Source organism: Theropithecus gelada, chromosome 7a, assembly GCF_003255815.1.
Source record: "Theropithecus gelada isolate Dixy chromosome 7a, Tgel_1.0, whole genome shotgun sequence".
Lineage (NCBI taxonomy): Eukaryota > Metazoa > Chordata > Mammalia > Primates > Cercopithecidae > Theropithecus > Theropithecus gelada.
The window spans coordinates 34,492,944-34,520,514 of record NC_037674.1 but is presented as its reverse complement, the minus strand read 5'-3'; the positions used below and the strand labels follow the sequence as shown (position 1 = coordinate 34,520,514).

Below are 27,571 nucleotides of genomic sequence, written 5' to 3'. Positions count from 1 at the left end.
GATTGTCATGAAGATGAATTCCTAGCTATATATTTCTACACTAGAGTTTTACAAGCCTCCTTTGAAATTTGATCTTCTGTAGAGAAAGTTCCGTGATGCTGATACTGCTCTTCCTTTCTAGAAACAAGCCAACGACCTCGTGAGCACCCTGATGAAATGTACGCCTCACTACATTCGCTGCATCAAGCCAAATGAAACCAAGAAGCCCAGAGACTGGGAGGAAAGCAGGTATAGGGGGAAACCAGCTTAGGTGGGGCTGGGACCTTTTTCCCTCTGCTCCAGGTGAGCTGTCCTCCGTCACAGGCAGGAGCAGTGTCAGTTGCCCGCACATGTCTTTGTCGTGCTCTTGCGTCTTAACTTTTTCAGGACAAAGGCTATATACTGTTTCTCCTCTGTGTCATTTCCTAAAATGTTAGCAGTGCCATTCATTTCAGAATTAGCAGTTTGTAGTGTTGATCTTGGCTAGTCTGGGGGCAGATGGAAAAAAAACAAAACATAACCTCATACCGCAGAGTCACAATGGTTTTAAAATGAGTTTGAGGTTCTGTGTAGACATTCTTAGTACACCCAGCCCCTGATCGGACCCACAGGATGTGGCCTAGAATGCTTAGCTTGGGGTGGAAAGTGAAGGGCGGAAGACCTGGTAGAAATACGATCCAGCATTTGCTATGCCTCATGAAGACACCGGGACACACTGGAGGCTCTGGCATTCCCCCTAAGCACCGTGCTGATGAGCAGAACGACTCTGGGAGGAAAGATGTCAAAGGGAAGATGTCAAAAGGAAATGTGGAGCATAAGAATTCATCGAGCCTTTTCCGCCCTGACTTCCAAGGAAGCCCATGTCACTGTTCCTCCCACAACTAGCATTTAGGGAAGTGGCCTGGGCAGGAGGAAATGGCGGCATTGAGTAGGAGGCTAGAGGGTGTGAATTTTGTGGCCCACTGGGGGACCCAGACACACATTGTTCAGAGGCCTGATCCCACTGTCCACAGAAGCATGGGAAGGAGGGCTGGGGAGACGCTTAAACTTCAGAGAGGACCCCAGCCATCGTCACCTAATAACAGTCCCAGGATGGGAGCCTACTGGAATTGCTATCTCTTGTCTTCTCTCTTGGAGAAAAGAAGATAGGCTGTTTCAGGTGTCGAGTGAAGATCTCCAGGTTTAGGTTCCACGGGAAGACCAGGACTAAAATTCCTAGCTGCCAATTACCTCCTGCGAGGGATAGGTGTGGCCATTTTCCATCCTGCCAGCAAGATCCTAAACCATGGCAGACAGATGATACCTGATCCTTTAGAGGAAGAAACAGATCCATAGTAAGAAAAACACGTAGGTCAAACATTTACTGTCTGAAAGTTCATTTTATTGAATACTGAATACTTCAGGGTGCAGCCTAAGTCTTTTCTCTCCTCTGAAGAAGCCAGGCTGCGTGGATGTAGGAGCTGCCATCTTTTCAATCCACAACGTTTCTGAATAATCTCATCCATAGATGCATATTCTTAAGGAATTTTTTTTTTTTTTTTGAGTCAGAGTCTTGTTGTGTCGCCCAGACTGGAGTGCAGTGTCATGATCTTGGCTCACTGCAACCTCTGCCTCCCAGGTTCAAGCGATTGTCCCACCTCAGCCTCTTGAGTAGCTGGGATTACAGGTGCCACCACTACGCCCGGCTACTTTTTGTATTTTTAGTAGAGATGGGATTTCACCATCTTGACCAGGCTGGTCTTGAACTCCTGACCTCATGAGCCACCTGCCTCAGCCTCCCAAAGTACTGGGATTATAGGCGTGAGCCCCCACCCCTGGCCCCTTAAGGCATCTTTTCCATTCAATCTCTGAAATTTTTCAATTTAATGTAGTCAGATTCCTTCTATAATATTGTCCATTAATGATATTCAGGCCCTGATGAGGAGCTCATACTTTCTAAAATGACCAGCTCTTCTTTGGTCAGTTCTTACTTTAGGAGGCTGTACAGTCCTTCTCTAGTTCACTTTGAAAACATGCCATAAGAATCATTCTCGGCCAGGCGCAGTGGCTCATACCCGTAATCCCAGCACTTTGGGAGGCCAAGGCAGGCGGATCGCAAGGTCAGGAGATTGAGACCATCCTGGGTAACATGGTGAAACCCGTCTCTACTAAAAATACAAAAAGAAATTAGCTGGGCTTGGTGGCAGGTGCCTGTAGTCCCAGCTACTCGGGAGGCTGAGGCAGGAGAATGGCATGAATCCGGGAGGTGGTGCTTGCAGTGAGCCAAGATCACACCACTGCACTCCAGCCTGGGTGACAGAGCGAGACTCCGTCTCAAAAAAAAAAAAATCATTCTCGTCACTTTGCCACTGGACAGCTTTTCTGTTAGTTCGAGGTGACCATCGTGTTTCCTTTGAATCTTCTCTTCTACAGGTTAATCCCTCTCAGTTCCCTCAACAGTTTCTCTGGGACATGAAATGTAAGCATTCCCCATCTGATCCCTTCTCTTGGATGTACTTAGTTTGGCCTCTGCTTTTGGGAAATGTGTAGTTCAGTTTCTCCTTTCAGACTAAGAGGGTAGCAGCATTGTCATCTCTTCCCATCTAAAAATGTAATATGCTTACACCCAGGAGTTTTAGGCTGCAGTGAGCCATGATTGAGCCACTGCACTCCAGCCCAGGTGAGATAGCGTGAGACCCCAAGTCAATCAATCAATCAATCAATCAATCAAATAGAAAACATCTTGTTTTGCCCTCTTACATTGGTTCCCAAACTTGAGCCTGCCTCAGAATCCCCAGGAGGCCTTGTTAAAGCTGAGATTTCTGGGCTCCATCCCGAGTTTCTGATGCTGTGAGTCTGAAGTGGGCCCGTGCATGTACATCTTAAAAATCTTGCAGGTGGTGCTGGTGATGATGGCCCAGGCATTGCACTTGGAGAATCACTGCTCTAGAGCAAAGAACTAGACTGGGATTTGCAAGACCTGTGTCCTGGTACTGACATATCACTAAGTCGTTAGAGTGAGACTCTTCATCTCCTTAGCCCTCAGTTCCTTCCTTCTAAGAGGGTCCATCTAGAATAGGATCTCCTTCTGTCTGACAGAATGAAGGCTTCCAGACAGTGGCTGTCAGTCTGCCTCTGTCTCTGTCACTTTTACACTCACCTCTCACACATACCCACACGTACACATCCCACCCACGCATACATCCACATGTACACACACACACAATAGAACAAGTGATATTAAATCAATACTCCAATATGATTACTCCAATCGAATCTTTAGTCAACCTTAGAAATAAATTATGAGAGTCTTGGAAGCAGAGGTATTGCCAAAGGGGGTCTTAGCCCACCTTCCCCCATTTCAACCTCTATCCACCTGTCCTTCCCAGAAAATACTCTTAAATGAAAACATCTCACTTGCCCTACAAATGCAGTACCTCCCCTAGCACACCATCCTCTACCCCACGTAGATAGTTCTGCTGAAAGCACCTCTAAAATAGAAATTTTGCAATAGCTGCTTGGAAGTTCACCAACACTGATGCTACCTTCTTGTAAAAATCCACCTTGATTCATTGGAATATCAGAAAATGGAGACATTAAATGAGTGGTACATTTTATTCAGTAAATCCTCATAGGATGAGGATGGTATTTTCTCTTTTTTCTTTTTTTTTTAATGATTCCACTTCTTTGAATTGCAGCAAAAAATTTTATGACATGCATTCAGATAAACTGGTTTTAAGAAGTTCAAGGTACTAGTCGGTCGAGCATTGATTTATAATTCCAGTAAGATCGCTTTCTGGGATTCCACCCTTAATCCCGGTTTGGGTTTATTGTGTAACAGATGGTTTCACTCCATCAGTGAGTCAGGAGCGTTGGGGTCCGTGAAAGGGCAGTGTGCTTCACTGGCCAGGATTACACACCCAGTTGAAGCTCCTGGTGAAGAGGGTTACTCATCCCACAAGTTTATGGGGTATGGGGTTTTTCTTTTCCTGTTGCAAATGTGTTTTTGTTTGGGTTCTGGCAAGGTTGCTTGCCCTGGATTCTGAATTGCTGCCTTGCAGAGTTCTCTAGCCCTGATCAATTTGAGTAAACGGCCAGGGACAGTCTTGGAAAAAGACTCTCTCTGCAAGACGGAGTTGGCATAGCCTAGGGAACAACCGGGCACTGTCTGGCCGGTGACTGCTGAGGAGGTGACAGTGCTCCAGGAATATGCAAAAATCAACTTGTGTCCCTTTGGTGACCCCAAATTTTAAACATTACAGGACTTGCTAGACTGATTTCTACAAGAAAATTTCTTGATGGTGGAAGCTGTAATGAATGAAACAATGTTTTAACATGAGGAATATTCCTTCCTATGTGATTCATGGGAAAGGAACGTTTCTGCTTGAATTAATGGGTGATGCATTCCTGCCTCGAAAGCCTGGCGTGAAGCCAGTATTTATGAAAAGTACTTTGAAATGAGCAGAACCTTTAAATGAACAGCTCCATGCATTTTTCTCACTAGAGAAAAGGCCAGTGGCGAGTTTTAGATTTGGAGGATGAGAGAAAGGAAAATTAATTATTTTTAATTTAATTACCTTTTTAATTGACGTATTTCTTTCTCTCTCTCTCTCTCTGTCTCTCTCTGTCTCTGTCTGACTTATATGGGCAAAGGTGGATATTTAGTACAGACGGGGTTTCACTGTCTGTTGGCCAGGCTGGTCTCGAACTTCTGACCTCATGATCCACCATCTCGGCCTCCCAAAGTGCTGGGATTACAAGCGTGAGCCACTGCACCCGGCTTAACTCTTTGCGCATAGAGGCTTTTTAAAAGTTAATAATCTTAGAGGAATCAGCATTTCTGGCTCTTGGCTCTGTAAGACCCATCAAACTGGAGACTCTTAAACACCACTCCCATTGTGACCTCATCCTTCCCATCAGCCAAGGCTGCACCCCCAGTGTGAGCTTCATCTGTACCCCTCCTCCTGTCCCACAGCACCCCGCCACCCTTTCCTATCCTTGTGCCTTTGCTTTCACAGCCCTCTGCCTTGTCCTCTGCACCTTGTGGATTCAACTGACCCCTCCAGGCCCAGGCACATCACACTGCTCCTGAGAACCCCCATACTGTGAAAAATCCGTTTCCTTCTCTATTCTCCTTTCCTGGTTTACATACTGTAGCTGGGAATGGATGAGAATAATAACAGCTTTACTTCGCTCATGCTACGAACTAAGTGCTTTCCATAGAAAGTACTCACCTAGAAAAAAAGAATTTATGCCACCATTCCCGTTTTTACAGAAGAGGAAACTGAGAGACACAGAGAAGTTGCATCACGGCAGGGCTAGTGGCACAGCAGGAATGCAGTGCCAGAGGCTCCTAACCACTGTGCTGCCTGTGTGGGCTCCAGCAGGAATCACAGCATTGTCCTTTTTTGGTGACCCTACCATGTTGCAATAGGGACTGTGTGTGACTGGCCCACCGCAGACATCTGCAAGTATGAGGCTTACTTGGAAATGGTGGTTTCTGTGAGAGCCTTACTGGGGATACGGCTGTCGGGAACCTGCGTGACATCGGAATGAGGATGCTTCTGATGGCCTTTTCAGCTCCGCAGCTCCTGAAGGCCCATTTTGCTGAGTTAGCCCCACTGTCAGCACAGATAACCCCAGATGTACCAAACAGGGAGCGCGAGGAGTTACCTCCCTACTGCAGCACAATCCTGACATTCTGTCTTCGAAAGAGAGAGACTTTACTTTCTATGTCTAATTTGCCTCAAATACCATGTTTCCAAGTGTCTGTGTTCAGCCAGCTTGCATAGCACGCAGCCCAGGGCCAATTTAACTTCCCAGAGTGGATGATCTGAAGCAAGTGTTCAGGATCTGTCGGCATCCAGAACACCGTGTTTCCCAGCAAGTGGTGGGTTTTCATGGGGCACATGTCCGTGCTCCACCCTAGACCCAGCAGGCCTTCTAAAACAGCAACCCCAAGGTGTGGGGCATGGGCCATCTTCTGGTATGAAAATCCTCATGTGTGAGAATATTAACCTAATAGTTCTTTACGTCTATTTTTTCAAAACAGATTGCTAGATTTTTACTATTAAGAAACCAGGATGGGCCAGGTGTGGTGGATCACCTGAGGCCAAGAGTTCAAGACCAGTCTGGCCAACATAGCGAAACTCCATCTCTACTAAAAAATACAAAAAATTAGCCAGGCATGATGGCACACACCTGTAATCCCAGCTACTCGAGAGACTGAGGCAGGAGAATCTCTTGAACCCATGAGGCAGAGGTTGCAGTGAGCCGAGATTGTGCCACTGCACTCCAGCCTAGATGACAAAGCGAGACTCTGTCTCAAAAGAGAGAGAGAGAGAGAGAGAGAGAAAGAGAGAGAAAGAAAAGAAGGAAGCTCTAGCATCATTTAATTCAAAAGTTAAAAGTTCTTTCCTTTAGCCTTCTGATAAACCAATATTTTTGTTCATACTCTAGGTGATAGTTAGATGGGTCTTTGTGTTACTGTTATTCTTTGAAACAGATATGTAATACCCTGTTGTTTAATGACTATATTTTATTTATATATTTATTTATTTATTTATTTATTTTTTTTTTTTGAGACGGAGTCTCACTGTGTCTCCCAGGCTGGAGTGCAGTGGCGCGATCTCGGCTCACTGCAAGCTCCGCCCCCCGGGTTCACGCCATTCTCCCGCCTCAGCCTCCCAAGTAGCTGGGACTACAGGCGCCCGCTACCGCGCCCGGCTAGTTTTTTTTTTTTTTGTATTTTTAGTAGAGACGGGGTTTCACCATGTTAGCCAGGATAGTCTCGATCTCCTGACCTTGTGATCCACCCGCCTCGGCCTCCCAAAGTGCTGGGATTACAGGCTTAAGCCACCGCGCCCGGCCTATTTATTTATTTTTTTAGATGGAGTCTCACTCTGTCATACAGGCTGGAGTGCAGTGGTGTGATCTCGGCTCACTGCAGCCTCTGCCTCCCGGGTTCAAGTGATTTTCCTGCCTCAGCCTCCCGAGTAGCTGAGACTACAGGTGCACACCACCACGCCCGGCTAATTTTTGTATTTTCAGTAGAGATAACGTTTCACCATGTTGGCCAGGCTGGTCTTGAACTCCTGACCTCAGGTGATACACCTTCCTCGGCCTCCCAAAGTGCTGGGATTACAGGTGTGAGCCACCGTGCCTGGCCTAATTGCTGTATTTCAATATTTTAAAATTAGCATTATGTCATCTGAGAGGTCAGCTCAGTGTTTGAATGCTATAAATTGTAGTTTTTTGAATATGTTTCCCTACAGCTTGGAACTGGGGGTTTGGGGAATGGCTGGTGAGAACACGGGTGAAAGGATTATCCAGTAACGTCCAGGCCCCATTTTCTCCTTTGCACAGGGTAAAGCATCAAGTTGAATATCTGGGTCTGAAAGAGAACATTCGAGTGAGAAGAGCTGGCTATGCCTATCGGCGCATTTTCCAAAAATTCCTACAGAGGTAATGAACTAGTGACTCTGGCCTTTTTTAAAACAGGTTTATTGAGCTATAATTCAAATCTATACAATTCACCCCCTTCAAGTGTATGAGTCAGTGGCTTTTAACATATTCACAGAGTTGTGCAACTATCACCACAGTTAACTTTAGGACATTTTCTTACCCTGAAAAGAAGTCATGCTCCCCTTTGTTGTCAACCCCCAATTTTCCCCTTGCCTCCGGGCCCAGCCAGTCACTTATCTACCTTCTGTCTATAGATTTGCTTATGCTGGGCTTTTCATAGCAATGGAATCATGTATGTGTCCTCTGTGACTGGCTTCTCTCGCAGAACATAAGATTCATCCATGATGTTGCACTTAAACACCTCCTTCCTGTTAATTGCAGAATAGTAATCCATTGTATGGATATAGCGCAGTTTACTTATTCATTCATCAGTTGATAAACGTCAGTTGTTTCCACTTCTTGGCCATTATGAATAATGCTGCTATGAAAATCTGTGTACAAGTTTCTATGCGGTCATATTTCATTTATTTTGGGTGTATGCTTAAAAGTGCAGTTGCGGCCGGGCACGGTGGCTCACACCTGTAATCCCAGCACTTCGGGAGGCCCAGGCGGATGGACCACGAGGTCAGGAGATCGAGATCATCCTGGCTAACATGGTGAAATCCCGTCTCTAGGCCGGGCGCGGTGGCTCAAGCCTGTAATCCCAGCACTTTGGGAGGCCGAGACGGGCGGATCACGAGGTCAGGAGATCGAGACCATCCTGGCTAACACAGTGAAACCCCGTCTCTACTAAAAAAACACAAAAAACTAGCCGGGCGAGGTGGTGGGCGCCTGTAGTCCCAGCTACTCAGGAGGCTGAGACAGGAGAAGGGCGTAAACCCGGGAGGCGGAGCTTCCAGTGAGCTGAGATCCGGCCACTGCACTCCAGCCTGGGCGACAGAGCGAGACTCCGTCTCAAAAAAAACAAAACAAAACAAAAAAGTGCAATTGCTTGGTCATATGGTAATTCTGCATTTAACCTTTGAGAGGAACTGCCTGATTGTTTTCTGAAGTGACTGCACCATTTTACATTTTATACCACTAGCAGTATTTGAGGCTTCCAATTTATCTAAATCCTTGCCAACATAAGTTATTTTCTAACCATCCTAGTGAGTGTGGAGTGGTATTTCATGGTGGTTTTGATTTGCATTTCCCAGATTGCAAATTATATTGAGGATTTTTTCCTGTGCCTATTAGCTATTTGTATTTCCTCTTTGGAGAAATGTCTGTTAGGCCCTTTGCAATTTTTTAATTGGGTGTTTTGTCTTTTTATTATTGCATTGTAGTAACAATTCTTTTACTGTTATTTCTTGTAGAATAAATCAATAGCCATAACTATTCATTAGGCTGTCTGTTTAGTGTAACACATAAGTTCAGGAATTCTTGATAATTGTGCTACAGGAAGGGTGGAGGTTTAACTTGACTGAACAAATTAACAGTATGAAGACAATTTCAGGAAAATATTTAACCCACTTAAGACAATAAGCTTAAAATATTTAACCTCAAAAATCTTGTACAATCCATGTATAAATTTAAACTTGTTTTTATATATCCCTTAACATGTATTTGGCAGGACCCGTACTTAAATTGTTATTATTTTGTGTTGTTTGTAAAAGGATAAAATGTAGTACCCCTAAAATGTGACATCACTCTAACTTCTCTAATGATTCTGTGGCGTTCCACCATATTTCAACATCTATTTAATTTCCTTTAAGGAATAGAGAAACAAAAAAGAAGCAAGCCAAATTTAGTGTTTTATTTATTTATTTAGAGACAAGGTCTTGCTCCATTACTCAGGAGTGCAGTGGTGCAATCATAACTCACTGCATCCTTGAACTCCTGGACTCAAGTCATTTTCTCCCACCTCAGTCTCCATGTAGTTAGTACTGCAGGCATGCGTCACCACGCCCAGATGACTTTTTACTTTTCGTAAAGACAGGGTCTCACTATGTTGTCCCGGCTGCTCTCAAGTGATCCTCCCACCTCAACCTCCCAAAGTGTAGGGATCATCATCATGAATGACCACACCGGGCCAAATTGAGCATTTGAGTCAGAAACAGTTACATCTTCCTGATATATTATGCAGGGGCTGGATATAATGGGTTCTTTTTGTTTGTCTGTTTTAATTCAGATTGTATATAACAAAGAACTAGTAGACTAAAGAAGAGGTTCATTACTGTCTTTGGAATCTAGTATTTCTCATAAGACAGTTCTTATTTAGGGCTGTTGTTTCTTGTGCTATGAGATTAGGACAGCTGACTCACCATTTAGAGGTTTTAAAAAAGGGCTAATCATTTCGTATAATAAAGCCTCAGAAACTCAGTCCCCCACATTTGAGTTTCCTAATAATTTTGGAGGTGAGTTAGACTAGGAACAAGGTTCATCCTCTTTGTCCTCTGAATTGAAGACATCAGTACACCTATAGTGTAAGCAGGACTACGTGAAAGAAATATTTAGGAAGTTGAGAAAATATATTTGTAAAGCTTTTGCATCACCATAGCACCATCCATTTGCTGACAAACAACTGAGATGTTAGTTACGAGACTTCCTTAAACAGATCGGTAACACTAGCTTAGAAGAGAGTTTCTCAGCCTCAGACACTGACATTTTAGGCTGGAAGATTCTTTGCTTCCGAGTCTTTCCTGTCTATCGTGGGATGTTTAGCAGCCTTCTTGGCCTCCACCCACTAGATGCCAGTAGTGTACCTTCCTCTGAGTTGTGACATCCAGAATTGTATCCAGACATTGACTGATGTTTCCCCTACAGGGCACAGTCAGTTGAAGAAGTTTGGCTTAGATCATCATTTAAAAATTTTTTTTTTTTTTTTTTTTTTTTTTTTTAAGAGATAAGGTCTCCCTTGGTTGCCCAGGCTGGTCTTGAACTCTTGAGCTCAAGCAGTCCTCCTGCCTTAGCCTCCCAAAGTGCTGGGATTACAGGCATGAGCTACCATTCCCGGCCCCAAAATACCCTTTTATAATTAAGAGGGACCGGGCTCGGTGGCTCATGCCTATAATCCCAGCACTTTGGGAGCTGAGGTGGGCATATCACCTGAGGTCAGGAGTTTGAGACCAGCCTGGCCAACTGGTGAAACCTGTCTCTACTAAAAATACAAAAATTAGCCAGGTGCAGTGGCACACATCTGTAATCCCAGCTACTTGGGAGTCTGAGGCATGAGAATCACTCAAACCAGGGAGGCGGAGGTTGCAGTGAGCTGAGATGGCGCCGTTGCACTCCAGCCTGGGCGACAGAGCAAGACTCCATCTCAAAAAAAAATTCCACACAGCAAAGGAAACAATCAACAAAATGAAGAGACAACCCACGAAATGGGAGAAAATATTTGCAAACCATCCATCTGACAAGGGATTAATAACCAGAATATAGAATATAGAGCTCAAACAACTTTGTGGGAAAAAAAATCTTAATAATCCAATCCAAAAAATGAGCAAACGATCTCAATAGATATTTCTCAAAAAAAGACATGCTGATGGCAAACAGACATATGAAACAGTGTTCAATATCACTGGTCATCAGAGAAATGCAAAGTAAAACTACAATGAGGTGTCTCACCCCAATTAAAGTGGCTTTTACCCAAAAGACAGGCAATAACAAATGCTGGCGAGAATGTGGAGAAAGGGAACCATCCTACGCTGTTGATGGGAATGTAAATTAGTATAACTACTATGGGGAACAGTTTGGAAGTTCCTCCAAAAACTAAAAATAGAGCTACCATATGATCCAGCAATCCCACTCCTAGGTACAGAGCCAAAAGAAAGGAAATCAGGATGTGAAAGAGATATCTTCACTCCTATGTTTATGGCAGCACTATTCGCAATAGCCAGGATTTGGAAGCAGTCTGCGTCCATCAACAGACAAAAGGATAAAGAAAATGTGATACAAGCTGGATGCGGTGGCTCACGCCTGTAATCTCAGCACTTTGGGAGGTCATGGTGGGCAGACCACTTGAGATCAGGAGTTTGAGATCAGCCTGGCCAACATGGTGAAACCCTGTCTCTACTAAAAATACAAAAATTAGCCTAGTGTGGTGGCCCATGCATGTAATGCCAGCTACCCGGGAGGCTGAGGTGGGAAAATTTCCTGAACCCGGGAAGCAAAGGCTGCAATGAGCCAAGATTGTGCCACTGTACTACATACAGCCTGGGTGATGGAGCAAGACCCTGTCTCAAAAAAAAAAAAAAAAAAAAAAAGAAGAAGAAGAAGAAAAGAAAATGTGATACACATAGACAGTGGAGTACTATTCAGGCATAAAAAATAATGAGATCCAGGCCAGGTGTGGTGGCTCCCGCCTGTAATCCCAGCACTTTGGGAGGCCAAGGTGTGTGGATCACTTGAGGTTGGGAGTTTGAGACCAGCCTGGCCAACATGGTGAAACCTCCTCTACTAAAAATACAAAAATTAGCCAGGTGTGGTGGTGCACACCTGTAATTCCAGCTACTCAAGAGGCTGAGGTGGAAGGATTGCTGGAACCCAAGGTGGAGTTTGCAGTGAGCTGAGATTACGCCACTGCCCTCAAACCTGGGTGACAGAGCGAGATTCCATCTCAAAAAAAAATGAGATCCTGCCATTTGCAACAACACGATGGAACTGGAGATTATTATGTTAAGTGAAACAAGCCAGGCACAGAAAGACAAACATCACATGTTCTCACTTATTTGTGGGAGCTAAAAATTAAAGTAATTGAACTCATCAAGATAAAGAATAAAATGATGGTTACCAGAGGCTGGGAAGGGTAGTGGGGGGAGGGGAAGGGACGTGGAGATGGTTAATGCATACAAAAAAATAGAAAGAATGAATAAGACCTAGTGTTTGCTAGCACAAGTGGGTGACTATAGTCAAATAATTTAATTGTACATTTTAAAACAACTGAAAGAGTACAAGTGAATTTCATGTAATACAAGGAAGAAATGTTTGAGGAGATGGGCACGCCATTCTCCATGATGTGATTATTGCACATTGCATACCTGTATCAAAATAGCTCATGCAATAAGTAAAAAAGAAAAAAAAAAAAAAAAAACTCATGCAACCCATAAATATATATACCCACTGTGTGTCCACAAAAATAAAACAACTCATCAGTCCAGGTGCAGTGGCTCATGCCTGTAATTCCAGAACATTAGGAGGCTAAGGCAGGAGGATTACTTGAGCCCAGGAGGTCAAGGCTACAGTGAGTTAGCCTGGGTGACAGGGCAAAACCGTGTCTCAAGAGAACAAGAAAAGAGAAACTAATCAGACCTTTTTTAATCTATTCTTTTTTTTTTTTTTTTTTTTTTTTTTTTGAGAAACCAGTTCTGAAAGACCTCCTTCCTTCTACCTTGTTTTAAAAACCAACCAACCAACCAACCAAACTGACTTCTATAAGTAATGCTGGGAGTGCTGCCATCTCAGGAGACCAGGAAGTCTGTGCACACTTTTTACCATCTAAGGCCGGACACCCCAACTCCCGGCCGGGGACCAGTACTGGTCTGTGGCCTGTTAGGAACTGGCCCATACAGCAGGAGGTGAGCAGCAGGCCAGCGAGCATTACCGCCTGAGCCCCACCTCCTGTCAGATCAGCGGCAGCATTAGATTCTCACAGGAGCACAAACCCTATTGTAAACTGCACATGCGAGGGATCTGGGTTGTGCGCTCCTTTTGAGAATCTAATGCCTGATGATCTGAGGTGGAACAGTGTCATCCCAAAACCACCCCCACAACCCCGTCCATAGAAAAATTATCTTCCATGAATCCTGGTGCCACAAAAGGTTGGCTGGTCTAAGGGATCCTGTGCTACGTGCATGAGCTGTGAACTGACTCTGTTGATTTTCCGGATCTGTCCCGAGTGCCATGCTAGCTTCATGGTTCCATGCATGGTACTTTACGCTGTGCCTCATTCTGAGTAGGCATTTTGTGAAATTTCTTATGCATTTTATGTTGAGGAACTTTCACTGAAATGCTTGTATCCTTGGATGTCTCCCTTCTTAGCTCCCCTGCTGTAAGCTTTTCCTTTCAGAAGAGACACATAGCCTTGTGTCTATTGTCAAAAAGTAGCCTCTTTTATTGTTGTCATACTTTTCTTGGTTTGAGAATACTGGGGCCGGGCAAGGTGCCTCACGCCTGTAATCCCAGTCCTTTGGGAGGCCACAGTGGGCAGATCACCTCAGGTCAGGAGTTCAAGACCAGCCTGACCAACATGGTGAAACCCTGCCTCTACTAAAAATACAAAAATTAGCCAGGCATGGTGCCGGTTGCCTGTAGTCCCAGCTACTCAGAAGCTGAGGCAGCAGAATCTCTTGGATCCAGGAGGCGCAGTGAACCGAGGCTACACCATTGCACTCCAGCCTGGGTGACAAGAGCAAAACTCCGTCTCAAAAAAAGATTACTGGGAGGATAAAGTTTGGAAGGAGATAATTTTTCCATAAAAAGGACATTTTCAGTCCCCCACACTGTATTTCAAAACTGTTATTGAAGCAGTCCACTCAAAAGTGGCTTGAAGTCCAGGTATATGAATGGGCAGGGGTATTTCTCTGGAGAGAACACCATTTTCCATAAGACACTTGAGTCTGGGATCTTGGTCATGCAGAATTCATCCAGAATCCACCACTGACTGTCTCATCCTGTGATGGTCTACAGGTAGTTGAACCATCTCATATAACTTTATTTTTTCCAAAGGTGAGAGGAAAGGCTTTGTTCATAAAATTGCTTTCTAGGTGTCCACAGAAAGGCTGCCAAATGAGAAACAGAAAGTAAAAGCCTGAAGAGAATGGATATATTAATACCCAGCACAACTATCCACATATGCATGTACTATACACCCTCCCTAGAAAGGAAGTTCACAGGCCTAAACAGAGCCATGGCTCAGAGACTACCCAGAGCGTAGTGTTGGCTTAGGAAATACTCTATGTGTTTAGTGTGTGTTATTTTCCTCTCTGGAAAATCCTTTATATTTATCAAAACCATCCCTCTTGACCGAATATTGGAGAGCAAAAATCAAAAAATGCCTTAATTCCCCCATGGGTGGGCCCCATGCTCTTAAAGTAAGTACTGTGCTACTTGAAACAGTAGCAGGAGGCACCCGTTTACACCATCTCCCCACTACAACTTTTATGCCTTTATAAAGTGTTAAAAAAAAAAAAAAAAAAACGGTTAGAAATAGCAGCCATGTTGCGTCTTAGAAAATGAGTTTTCCAGAAAACACCTCTCTGAGCTAGGCAATGTGTGTTTCTTTCTGTGGTTGGCAGCAATAAGCCCAAATATGGATTCTGATGCTTAGGAGGAAGAATGTGGTAGAAACAACAGATTTGCAAAGTTTATCTTGTAGCATGATTTACACTTCCTCACAAGCATGCTTCCTCTGACCTTGACCTAGCCTCTCAGAATGTGGGGATGATAAAGGCATGCCTCGTCAGCAAAGGCATTCCACGTCATGGGCAAGAGAGGAGAAAGAATAGGAAGCCCAGGAAAGCACAGAGTGGTGGAGAGTGTCCTCGGAGGTCAGAAACAGCCTTAATCTCAAGTGCCAGCAGCTGGGAGTCCCTGGGGTCCGAGCTGCCTTTCCTCTGAGAAGGAAACCTGGGATCAGTGATCCAAGAGATAACAAGAGCTGGGAAGAGATTCCAGGCAGAAAGAGGAGCCGGCACAAAGGCCTTGAGAAGAAATATTAGCATATTTGAGTCTTAAACTGAAAATGTGTGATGAAAGGAATGTAAGCTATTATTGCCATCTGTCCAGAATTATCACAGGCACCAATTAGGCAGGGGCACCATTGCCCTGTGCAACCTGCTCCCACGAGTATTATCCTAGAGAAAGACAGTGGCATGTGTCCTTGGTAGGACGACATGTATAGTTGGTTCATGCCCTGGTCTCCAGTGTGATACCAAACGATGGGGTCTGGATGTATCAGGCTTCATGGAAGCAAAGGAAGCCCCAGGCAATTCCCTTGTATTGCCAAGACCCTCACCAGTGGAGGCCTTGTCAGGATAAGGGAGAGAAAGTCTCTGCAAGGTTCATTACGGTAAAAACAAAACAAAACAAAAAACGCAGCATTAATTTTGTAGGAAAAAATGTGAATTGCCATAAAGACCCATTTCCAGTTGCACAATAAATATACTTCAGTTTATAATTTTAGGTTAGATCAAGCCAAGCAAAACTGTACTCTTAGAAGCTTGTCATCTTGAAAGTCTGTAGTCTTTTCCTTCTCACTTCTATCCTCCTTGAACTTTCTGCCTCACCCAATTAGATTCCCAGCACCTACTCGTTTTCACTAACTCCCCCAATCACATCTAGAAAGATTCTGCTATTAGTCATTTATGTGTAGCTTAATTTGTTTTGATTAATGTCATTATACCATATATGAAAGTTATTCATGCTAATGTGTGACTTCCACTCGGCATTTTCATTTTTAAGCTTTTTATCTCTAATTAGGGAATAGGAGGATTTACCTCTCCAGAAAGTTTATGATATTATCAGGCAAGATGCAGACATTTGAGAGGAGCAGAGAAGGCTCCTAAAATCACCTTAGTCCCAACCAGCTGGCCCTGTGGGAGCCCTGGATCCTAAAGGCAGGGCCACTCAAGGTTCCCTTCTCCCTTGGCTGTCATAAATCAGTCTAATCCTGATAGTAGTTTCTGGGAACAAAGGAGGGCCCTGGCTTCACTCAAGGCCTGGGGACCTAGTGCCTGGGCCCTGGATGTGCTCGCACGTGGGCCACGCCCTCCAACTTCACACCCACGCATGCCCATGATGATTCTGTCCATGTTTGACAAACTGTAATGTGCTTGTCTCTCCTTGATTATATCAGCCTCTGACAAAATAGGCATGTATAGTAGACTGGATAATCTTAAAAAAAAAATTTAAATGTGAACCAGTCCATGGCTTTTTTGCAGTGTCATAATGAAAGAGACAGACAGGGATTCAAATCCCATCTCTGACACTTACTAGCTAAGTAGCCTTGGGCAAGTCATAATTTGCCTCTGTCTCTTACTCTGCAAAATGGAAAACCAACCTGATCAGGTTGCTATAGGAATGAGGAGATCGTACATCAAAAGCTTCGGTCACAGCACCTCATGCAGAGAGAGCACCCATCTGCATTAGCCAGGAGTGTTCTTTATGACTGCTGTGTGCCAGGCATGGTTTAAGGCTCTGGATGTATAGGAGGAGCCACACAGATGTGGCATCCAGTCTCCTGGAGCGCTCACCTTCATGCGGGAGGCATAAATTAACCAAATAAACCCCAACATGAATATAACTACAAATCAGAGTACATGCTCTGAAGGAAAAATATTTCTTGCTATGAGAGAAACTAACAAGGGAGCAGTTTTTTATTTTTCGTCCAAGAAGGCCTATCTGGGAGTGTCACTGAAGGTGAGACACCCAAGGGGGAGCCAGCCGAGTGATGAGTTTAGGGAGCAGCACACCAGTAGAGGGAAGAGCAGGGGCAGAGGCTCCGAGGAAGGAAAGGGCATGGTGGGCACGAAGAAGAGGCCATTCTTGAAGAAATGCAGCAAGCCAAAGTGAGAGTGAAGAGGCAAGGTTGAAGAACAGCCAAGGACCAGATCCCAAGGGCCTCATGACCCAGATGCATAGAATTTCAAAGGTGAAAGTTGATATGCCATTGTTATAATAGCTGCTTAGCAGGAGCTTTGTAAAACTCTTTGCGTGGTTAAATGCCCTGAAGAAATCGGGAGATTATTATTGAGACAAGACCATTTGATTTTGCCTAGAGAGCACCCCTGGTGACCTTCCACAATGCTATTTTTAGACAGTGGTAGAAAGAGTACGCAGGTTTTCACCAGGGTGTTGACAAGGGAATGCTGGGAAAGGGAAGCAGCGGGAGGCAGCTCTGGAACGGGCATCCCAGACTGGGGATTTTTGTAGTCATGGCGGTCCATGCCTGAGCCTTCGAACAGCTGGTAAATAGATGATCAGTAACTTTGCAGCACTGGGCACCTTCAGAGCGGAGCTCTTGCCGCCTTGCTCAGGTAGAAAGCCAGTGTGGTCCCACCCAAGTCTGATTCTCTTCTCCCCAATGTCCCCACAGGTATGCCATTCTGACCAAAGCCACCTGGCCCTCTTGGCAGGGAGATGAGAAGCAAGGCGTCCTGCACCTGCTGCAGTCGGTCAACATGGACAGCGACCAGTTCCAGCTGGGGAGGAGTAAAGTGTTCATCAAAGCCCCCGAGTCTGTGAGTGCTTGGCTGGCTCTCCACTCTCTTCCCTCTCGCAGGGCCCCCGCCAGCCCTGCTCCACCCCTTGCCTGGCTTCTTTTTCTCATTCTTCACTTCACGCCATCAATGCTGTCTCCTCAAAGAAGCCTTCCCTCCCTTCCTGGTCTAAGTGGGTCCTTCCCTAAACACGTGCTCTCCGTAGCCCATCACCGCCCTGTTCATTTCCTGCAGAGCACTGAGCAGGTAGAAGAAGGGGCGTCAGAGAGTGGCTCCTTCCTCGCTGACTGTCTCGCTGCTCTCTAGCTGCTACACTCCTTGAGGGCAGGGACTCTTTGTTCCATATGTCTCTATATACCCAAAGCCTCACACAGAAAATGCTCAATAGTTACTTAGTCTCTAAGAGTATCTAAGCTAAAGAGGGACTCCACTGTCCCACCCATGGTTAGTTGACACCAAGTCAGTTACACATAGGCTCAGGATTCCTCCTGGAAGGTGCCGCAGAGTGCCGGGTGGGAATTCCCAGGATTGTACCTAGAAGGCCTTGCGGGAGCCTAGAAAGGACTGTGAGGGGGAAAATAGGTGGGAGGAGAAATTTCTGGTTTAGAGAACACAGTACTTACCAGTAAGGCGTTCATAATACACATTCACAGTTCACAGACAGACCGCTACAGCTGCGTTTACAGACACTTCTTGCTTTCCTGATGAGAATGTGCTCAGTGAGCCCCATGCATGCCCACAGGAAGTTCTGTTCAGTTCTTCAGCCCAGTTTGCTCCAGGGCTGTAGAATAAAGACATTCATTCCTTTTGAAGCTGGAGAAACTGCTGGAACCAAGGTTCAGCATCATCGTTTCTCGAGGCTCCCTTAACCATCACAAGACCCCGTTTCGAGAGTCAGTGATGAACTTGGCAGAAATCAGTCATGAGACCAAGGGGAAATCGTATGGGGACTCACAGTAAAAGGGAAGCATTTGATGTCAGGCACATCCCAGTCTTGCCGTTAGTTTTCTTCTCCTCTAGGGTGAGCCCATAGCCACTGTTCTGCCTGCCTCGTAGGATCAGCCCGAGACGCAGGAATGATAATGGCTATAACTGAATGGCTTTGTGAGACATCGAGATTATTAAATAAATAAGTGGCACACAGAGATGGAAGCCATTTATGAAACGTTTGTGGTAGCATTTTTCTACTTTGAGTTATTTGTAGCTTCACAAGAATTTTCATTTCCAAATATAAAGTGAAAATGTTGTGTCATTCGCCATTAAGCAACCCACAGAACAGTTCCTGTTCTTTCTAAAATGGGATGGAGTGATTTATCGGTACAATTGAGAACTCCTTGTTTCATACCCGCTTTTACTTTTCAACTTGTGAGATTTTCATATATAATTAAAACAGCCTCAATATTTGTAATACCATTTTTTCTGATTCAGTTGCGTTGGAGGGGGTTATATTCAAAATCAAGATTTATTTTTGGCTGTCCTTTTCCTTGCCTTACACTCAATTGTGTTATTACCATTACTTGACTCTCCTTTCCCCCATCTTTGACATGTGCACTCACACACGCACACCATCACCTCTGCTCTCTCCCCTGCCCCAAACGCATACATCCCCATCTAGCCCTGACGTGCAAATACTTTCACAAAAGTTGGTTTTTAAAATCTGGCTGGGCACAGTGGCTCATGCCTGTAATCTCAACACGTTGGGAGGCTGAGTTGGGAAGATGACTTGAGGCCAGGAGTTCAAGACTGGGCAAGTCAGTTAGACCTCATCTCTACAAAAAAATTTAAAATTAGCTGGGTGTGGTGGTACGCGCCTGTTGTCCTAGCTACTCAGGAGGCTGAGGTCAGAGGATCACTTGAGCCCAGGAGTTCAAGGTTACAGTGTGCTATGATTGTACCACTGCAGTCCAGCCTGGGCAACAGATCAAGAAAGACCTTTTCTCTTAAAAAAAAAAAAAAAAAAAAACAGGAAAAGGAAAAAGAAAAAAAGAAAAACTACCATGTGGTTTTACCTTAATAGTAAATGTGCTGAATATACAAAATTACCTATTTGCTTTAACAACCCCCATCATGGCTGGGCGCGGTGGCTCACGCCTGTAATCCCAGCACTTTGGGAGGCTGAGGCGGGCGAATCAAGAGGTCAGGAGATCAAGACTATCCTGGCTAACACGGTGAAACCCTGTCTCTACTGAAAATACAAAAAAAATTAGCCGGGCATGGTGGTGGGTGCCTGTAGTCCCAGCTACTCGGGAGGCTGAGGCAGGAGAATGGGGCTTGAACCTGGGAGGCGGAGCTTGCAGTGAGCCGAGATTGCACCACTGGACTCCAGCCTGGGCAACAGAGCGAGACTCTGTCTCAAAAAAAAAAAAAAAAAAAAAAACCCACATCAGACACCATGGGGTTTGTTTTTGTTTTGTGTTACATGTATCCATGTCTTTTGGCTTTTCTCATTCAGGGTTGTTTTGTGTGTTTTTCTGTTGTTGTTATTGTTTGGTTTGGTTTGGTTTTTATTCTCTCCTCATCTATGTTATCAAGGTTTTTTTTCTTGAACCTCCCTAATTTCTAACCCCCTGGACTTTTAAAAAGAAATCTAAAATCCAGCGAATCTTTGAGATAGTCTCTAGGAAGGGAAGTTGGGAATCGTTTGCCTCTTCATCCTTTCTGAGTCACAAGTGTGTTTTCTGTGATACGCCCAAAATAGTTCTGGGAAAGAAGAAGGAAACAAGACTTACTCAGAAACCCAATACACAAGATAAGAAATATCAATGGATATTCTTACAACAGGCAACTAACTGCAGGGCTCAGATTTTAAACTTTCTGTCCAGTTGCTAATCTGTGCATTCCACTTGGGGTTTAGAAATCTGTCCTTACGGCACTGAAGCCGGGGGAATTACGTGGCCCCTCCCCTGGTGTCTGGAGTTTGGGTTGTTGTTTCTGCACAGATGGAGCTATGAGAAGGAGAGAAGTTGAGTGGCAGGAGAGGATAGGTCTGGCTCCCAAGCATATACCCGGCTAAACAGAGACAACAAATCAAGCCCAGCTGCCTTCAAACCACATTGGCTTGTTTACTTCTGGAACATTTTTGCAATGACTATTCATCATCTTTACTTTGGATTCTTATTGGTTGATTTTCTTTTTTTCCTAGAGAGTCATAGAAGCCACTCTCAAGGTAGATGAAAAGGTTTCCTACCATTTTACAAGTGGATCAAATGCAGGTTTACAGAGGAAGCTTTGCATGTCTAAATGAGGAGCCTGGCAGAGCCTGAAAGACCTGGGTTCACTTTCTAGCCCCACCCAGTCTTAGTTCCAGTTTTCTCATCTGTAAAACGGAGATGACAGAGTATGTGGCTCATGTAGCTGTGGTGTTGAATGAAACTGCGTGGAAATCATCTAGGGTGACTTCTGCCCCACAGTGGGCACTCGGCTCACTACAGCTGTTTGCTGTCGCTTTTATTATTCCAAAGCCTGGTTGAGGTGAACCTCAGCATTCATTGGTAAAATGGCCCGACTCTCAAGACCTGGCAGAGGCTGATGTGGCCCCTTAACAGCTCCAGCACTCCTGGGCAAATCCAAGTCCTAACTAGCACACCTCAAGTCCAGCTCTAATCACTGTGGTTATTATCCTCGCTCCGCTGCTCCTTGGTGAATCCTGAGACAGGAAGTCTGTATTTTCTTGGAACTGAAAGTAGAGCAGCCCTCCTTCCACAGCAGCACAAGCCCTGCTCCTGCAGAAACTGGAAAATTCTGTTTAGAGGCTGCATGCCGAAATGCCGCACCAAACAACAGCAACAGCTCCACCTACTCACTTGATCTGGCTTCCTAATAATATCTTTGGATGAAGGTGGAGGATAAGTGGAGAAGCGCTGAATCGCTTGTTTGATTCTCACAGAGACTGTAGCAAGGCAGGGCAAGGTCCAACTGAATACACTCAGATTCTCCTATTTCCCATTGTTTTCCATTAAAAGAAAAAAGGTATAGGTCATTTTATAGTGGGAATAAACAACATGCCACAGTAAGCATTTCATGTATTTGTTCATGAATCAGAGAAGTTGCTTCCTGTGCATGTCATTGTCGAAACTGAGTGTCCCTGGAATGACAAGAAAAGTAGTGTTCAGGGATTGGGGCTTGGGGCTTGGCTCACATTTGTCTTCTCTCCATTCACAGCTATTTCTTTTAGAAGAGATGAGAGAGAGAAAGTATGATGGATATGCTCGAGTGATACAGAAATCATGGAGGAAATTTGTGGCCCGGAAGAAATATGTTCAAATGAGAGAAGAAGGTATTTTAGCAATTTTGTTTCATTCATTTTAACAAATCTGAAGAGTAAATTTGAGCTTAAGTGAAGTTCTAAGTTCCATTTTATTTTGCATATAATGTCATGCTACAAATATTGCATCATTTAGAGTTTATTTGTATATTTTCACAGTATTTTCCTCCTTTTTCTGACTGACTTATCCTTCTTCCATCCTCTTGGGAATCGTAGCCTCAGACATCTTACTGAACAAGAAGGAGAGAAGGAGAAACAGTATTAACAGGAACTTTATAGGGGATTACATTGGGATGGAAGAGCACCCAGAACTCCAGCAGTTCGTGGGCAAGAGGGAGAAGATTGATTTTGCAGACACAGTCACCAAGTACGACAGGAGGTTCAAGGTACGTGCTGACTGCCCGCCTCTGAGATCACCAGATTCCTTACTTTTTTAAAAAAATAACTTGTTATTTTGCTTTTGTTGTTACCAAAGCAGAACATGGTCATTGTAGAAAAATGTAGAAAAAATATAAACCGAAAGAAAAATCGATACCTATGCCCAGAAACAATCCCTGTTAACATTCTGTGTATATCCATATCTTTCAGAATGTTTTTATGAAAACATACATTTGTGTATTTAGTTTTACAAAAACTGAGATACATATTGCATGCTGTTTTATGTCCTGAGGTAGTTCTTTGTTTGTTTAAATAATGCTAGGGAGAATTTTCAATAGTAATACGGGGAGCAATATAAGTTATTTTACGGCCGGGCGCGGTGGCTCAAGCCTGTAATCCCAGCACTTGGGGAGGCCGAGGTGGGTGGATCACGAGGTCAGGAGATCGAGACCATCGTGGCTAACACGGTGAAACCCCGTCTCTACTAAAAAATACAAAAAACTAGCCGGGCGAGGTGGCGGGCATCTGTGTTCCCAGCTACTCAGGAGGCTGAGGCAGGAGAATGGCGTAAACCTGGAAGGCGGAGCTTGCAGTGAGCTGAGATCCGGCCACTGTACTCCAGTCTGGGCCACAGAGCCAGACTCCTTCTCAAAAAAAAAAAAAATAATAAAAAATAAAAAAAGTTATTTTACATGGCTGCATAGTATTCCATTTTACAGATGCCTTATTATTTTTAACCAGTTTCTCATGAATCTATTTTTAGTGAGTTTTTCTTTTTTACTATCATAACTTCAATGAGCATCTTTTCACACATCTTTGTATATCTATCTCTCTCCAAATATTTTTAGAAGAAATTGATAGGAGTGAAATCGTTGAATCAAAGGATTGAGAATATCAAGTAATATTGCAGAGTATCCTCACCCATTTTCCCAAAGTGGCTGATAAGTAAGGCTTTTCTAGCCACAGGAGGAACAGCTGATTTTTCACCTCCTCCCTTAGATACCTTTTGATAAAGTCTTGGTCCTAATAGACAAATCTGAAGTTTCAGAAGCTCATGGACCCATTAAGAGCTTTTGGTTTTTTGGCAGGGACGGGGAGGTAAAAAAAAAAAAAATGTAATGAAGTAAACAACAGAAGCACGATGTTATTTTCCTAAAACCAAACCGTTCCTTGCAACCTGTACATGGCCCCAGCTGCTGTGACGGCAGCTCTCGGTTTACACGGGTGCTTAGTTCTTGCAGCGGTACTCGTTATAAAGTGGTTACCCACAAATTCCCGAGTAGATTTATATTAGATTATTGAGAATTATCATTCAAATGACAATATGTCAGTATTTTAATAAGAAAATTTTATGAACTCCCAAGAAAACACATGCAGACACCGCCGCCTGTTTAGAAACACGCTGTAGTGCATCCTTGGTAAGCTCGCCACAGCTGTTGGTGACTTCCCCTTTACAACTGCTGTCCTGATGCATCAGGTGACTCCATGTGAGTTTGCCAGTTTTTAAGTCAAAAAGGGTGAAGCCATTTTTTACATGTCATCTTAATAATCACAAATAGTGCCATCTTTTCCCGTCATGGGTCCGGTCATGTGATGAAAGGAACAGCCGTCCCAACAGTAGTGAAGATTGACTGTCCAAGGCCGCTTCCCACTGTCCTGGTAACAGCGGTCCACCGTGTGAATGGTTGTCATCACATTGACCGTGTCTGTCCACCTTTTTTTGAGACGGAGTCTTGCTCCGTCACCCAGGCTGGAGTGCAATGGCGCAACCTCGGCTCACTGCAACCTCCACCTCCCAGGTTAAAATGATTCTCCTGCCTCAGCCTCCCAAGTAGCTGGGATTACAGGCACCCACCCACACACCCAGCTAATTTTTGTATTTTCAGTAGAGACGAGTTTCACCATGTTGGTCAGGCTGGTCTCGAACTCCTGATCTCAGGTGATCCACCCGCCTTGGCCTCCCAAAGTGCTGGGATTACAGGTGTGTGCCACCGTGCCTGGCCTGTCCAGCTTCTTAAAGCTCCTCTCCTTACAGGGTGTAAAGCGAGACCTGCTTCTTACCCCAAAGTGCTTGTACTTAATCGGACGAGAAAAAGTCAAACAGGGCCCAGACAAGGGCCTGGTGAAAGAAGTCCTGAAGCGGAAAATCGAGATAGAACGGATCTTGTCTGTGTCCCTCAGGTGAGTGACTGGAGGCGCAGAGGCAGGACTGCCCCATCTCGCCTCAGCATCACCGTCCGCTGTTCCACACAGCCAGGAGGAAGGCCGGGCGGGGCTCCCCTGCGGTCAGAATCATGATCAAGAGAATGGAATTTTCCTTGGTCCCAAAGGGAAGACTCCCTAGTCTCAGCGAGTCTTGATATGTCAGGAAGAAGGTACCAAGAACAGGTTGCCTCCAGACAGCTCCCCTAATCAACGGGACCCAGATCTATTGTAACCATAACATGTTAGAAATGAACCCAGTATATGGAGCACCTCAGAGAAGAATTTCTCTTGTTGCAATGGAGCCAAGGGTTCAGAGCTCTGTCCCCCAACCCACCTCACCCAGGTTGGAAGCCTCACCCATTTCCCTGAGCAGAGGGTCCTGGAAGGGAAGTTTCTTTGGGACTTCCTTAGGGAGTGCAAGTTGGTCTCCATTCTCTGTAGTCCTGGAGTCATCGCGAGATGCTCTCTTTGCTCCAGTTCTCAGGCAGTTGGGAGTGGTGTTTGCTTCCGCAAGGCCTCAGGCAGGGCCCTTGCTCTTCTCGGCAGCACCTTGGCTTCCTTTCGGCAGAAGGGCTCCTCTGTCAGCTGTCAGAGCATCTCCTCCGTCACTGGGACCTAGGCTAGGAGTTCTTAGCACGGGAGGTTTTCCCATGCTAAGAAGTCCTCCCATGCTAAGAACTCCTAGACTAGGAGTCATCCCATGCTAAGTCCTCCCAAAGTCCTCCCATGGTAAGAACTCCTAGACTAAGTTCCGCTGACAGAGGAAATCCTCGCAATCCATGAAAGCTAAGAATGGAAGAAAGGCCTCCTCGAGCCCCATAGCTTCCTCCAAGAATCATGTCCCTGGGCCTCTGAGGCTAACACTACTTTAGTCAGGAAAAGCTTTGGGTCTTTGCATTAGAGATGTTCTGCTCTCACATGAACATGGAATTGGGACGCCTCTCAAACTCTTACTCCACACAGAAGACAAACTGCTGCGCTCAGGAAAAAGCAGGGGTTTGATGTGCTCAGGCGTCTGACCTACCGAGCTGGAAATCCTAGCTCCAGTCTGATAATCCAAAGCAGATTTCTCGTTGCGTCTATTCTTGCCTGTGTCTCTGTGGTTTCTGATTCTATCTGTTCCTAATTTCCCTGGATAAAGGGCCAGGCGGTGGAGGGCAGTTAAGTATGTCAAACATGCCAACTCAGGATGTGGTAAAGTTGCTAAGCAGATGAGTCCACAGTGTCCATTTTGCAGCCCCTCCTCAGGTAGGTTTCAAGGCCATTGGTTTTTTTAAAAAAAGCTCTAGGCGCTGACTGGTTTTCAGAAGGTCTTCCTGAACATTCAGCTCACTGGCTGGGTCCCAAGCTGAGCGGGGCAGTGCCTGCTGGCCACACTCTTCCTAGCTAGCTGGGCCCTGAGGTTGCCCTGGGAACCCAACAGGAAGCTCCTTGCTTGTCATCGCATGGGGACCTGCCATGCCTGGACTAAGCCAGGTTGGCCACAACGTGCTTGGCAGGCACCCTAGGTGAAGGTCAGGGAACCACAGCTCTAGGGCACGTGTAGTCACTGTGCTGAGAGTGACTTTGTGTGTTATTGCCCGGGTCTGTCTTCAGTCCCTCAGACCCCTGGTGGAGAGCTCATGACTGGGACCGTAAATTATCCTCATCGAGCTACATTTGTGTGGTTCTTTTGTTTTGTTTTGTTTTGTTTAGACAGAGTCTTGCTCTGTCACCCAGGCTGGAGTGCAGTGGCGTGATCTCAGCTCACTGCAACTTCTGCCTCCTGGGTCCAAGTGATTCTCCCGCCTCAGGCTCCAGAGTATCTGGGATTACAGGCGTTGGCCACCACCCCTGGCTAATGTTTGTATTTTTAGTAGAGACAAGGTTTCACCATGTTGGCCAGGCTAGTCTCGAACTCCTGACTTCAAGCGATCCACCCACCTTGGCCTCCCCAAGTGCTGGGATTAGAAGTGTGAGCCACCGTGCCTGGCCTTGAGCTACACTTGTATCAAGCACTTTGACACTTACTATCTTATCGGTAAGTCCTTGAGAGGGTCATCAAGCAGGGACTGTAGGGACTGTTCACACTCAAATTTCTTCCTTTTATTTTGTTTTTTGTTTGTTGTCTTCTTTTACAGCCTCTGGGGATATAATCTCTTATGGTAACACCAGCTGCTTTTTCTTCTTCCTCTTCAGTATTCATCATCTGGAAGGTTCCTTTCTTGTGGTCTTTCCTTTTTAGAGGCTGTAGTAAAATGAGGTACTTAGCCTAAAAGTTTTTCTGATTCTAAGGAAAATAAAAGAAAGTGTGAGTCATTTGAACTTGTGATGTCTGCGTATTGCAGTCACTGAACCTCACACTTGCCAAGATGAGTAACAGTGTTCCCTCATTTCTTTATACTTGAGTTAGGCCAGTAATCAGAACCAAGTTAGGAAAGCAACCAGAGGGTGATGTGTGTGCAGAATCGAACCCAGAGTGGAAATTAATTCTGGTACCAGACTACTGAACGTGCGTGTGTGTTCTCAAAATACTTCAGTACTGGCATAGAGAAGGATTTTAACAGTTGTCTTGTACTTCAGGAAAAAAGCCGCAACATCTGTATGTGTTTTTCAGTATTTCTGAGATTGACTAGTTGACTATTGGCTGGAATGATATCAACATATGGCCTCCTAGTTACGATTTATCCAGGTATCCTATAAGCTTGATCTTAGCCCATCTCTAACTCTTATAACTAATGTCAATGCACAGTGGGCCTACATCTCCCTATTCAAACCAACCAACCATTTAGTGGAAGTTATGATACAAGGGAAATGTGAGCATGACTAAATATTTGGTCTGAAGAATTTATTGTTTATTTCTGTAGGTGTGATAATGGTTTTGTGGTTAATTTTATATAAAGAGACGTTATCTTTTAATGATATATACTGAAACATTTGAGGATAAAATGAAGGCTGAGCGCAGCGACCCATGCCTGTAATCCCAGCACTTTGGGAGACCAAGGCAGGAGGATCACTTGACCCCAGGAGGTTTGGGACCCACCTGGGCAACATAGTAAGACCCCATCTCTACAAAAAATGTAAAAATTAGCCAGGAGTGGCGGTACATGCCCGTGGTCCCAGCTAC

General features: G+C 44.9%; 1 protein-coding gene across 1 annotated transcript in view; it reads left to right on the top strand.

Annotated features, from left to right (window-relative positions):
- The window catches only part of MYO1E (myosin IE), a 240,180-nt gene that overhangs the window by 179,317 nt on the left and 33,292 nt on the right, over window positions 1-27,571 (top strand). The window contains exons 17-22 of the mRNA XM_025389516.1: window positions 122-228; window positions 7,324-7,422; window positions 17,495-17,639; window positions 21,780-21,894; window positions 22,099-22,268; window positions 24,296-24,441. Coding sequence (XP_025245301.1) covers window positions 122-228; window positions 7,324-7,422; window positions 17,495-17,639; window positions 21,780-21,894; window positions 22,099-22,268; window positions 24,296-24,441 — 782 coding nt within the window. The remainder of the gene's footprint in view (window positions 1-121; window positions 229-7,323; window positions 7,423-17,494; window positions 17,640-21,779; window positions 21,895-22,098; window positions 22,269-24,295; window positions 24,442-27,571) is intronic.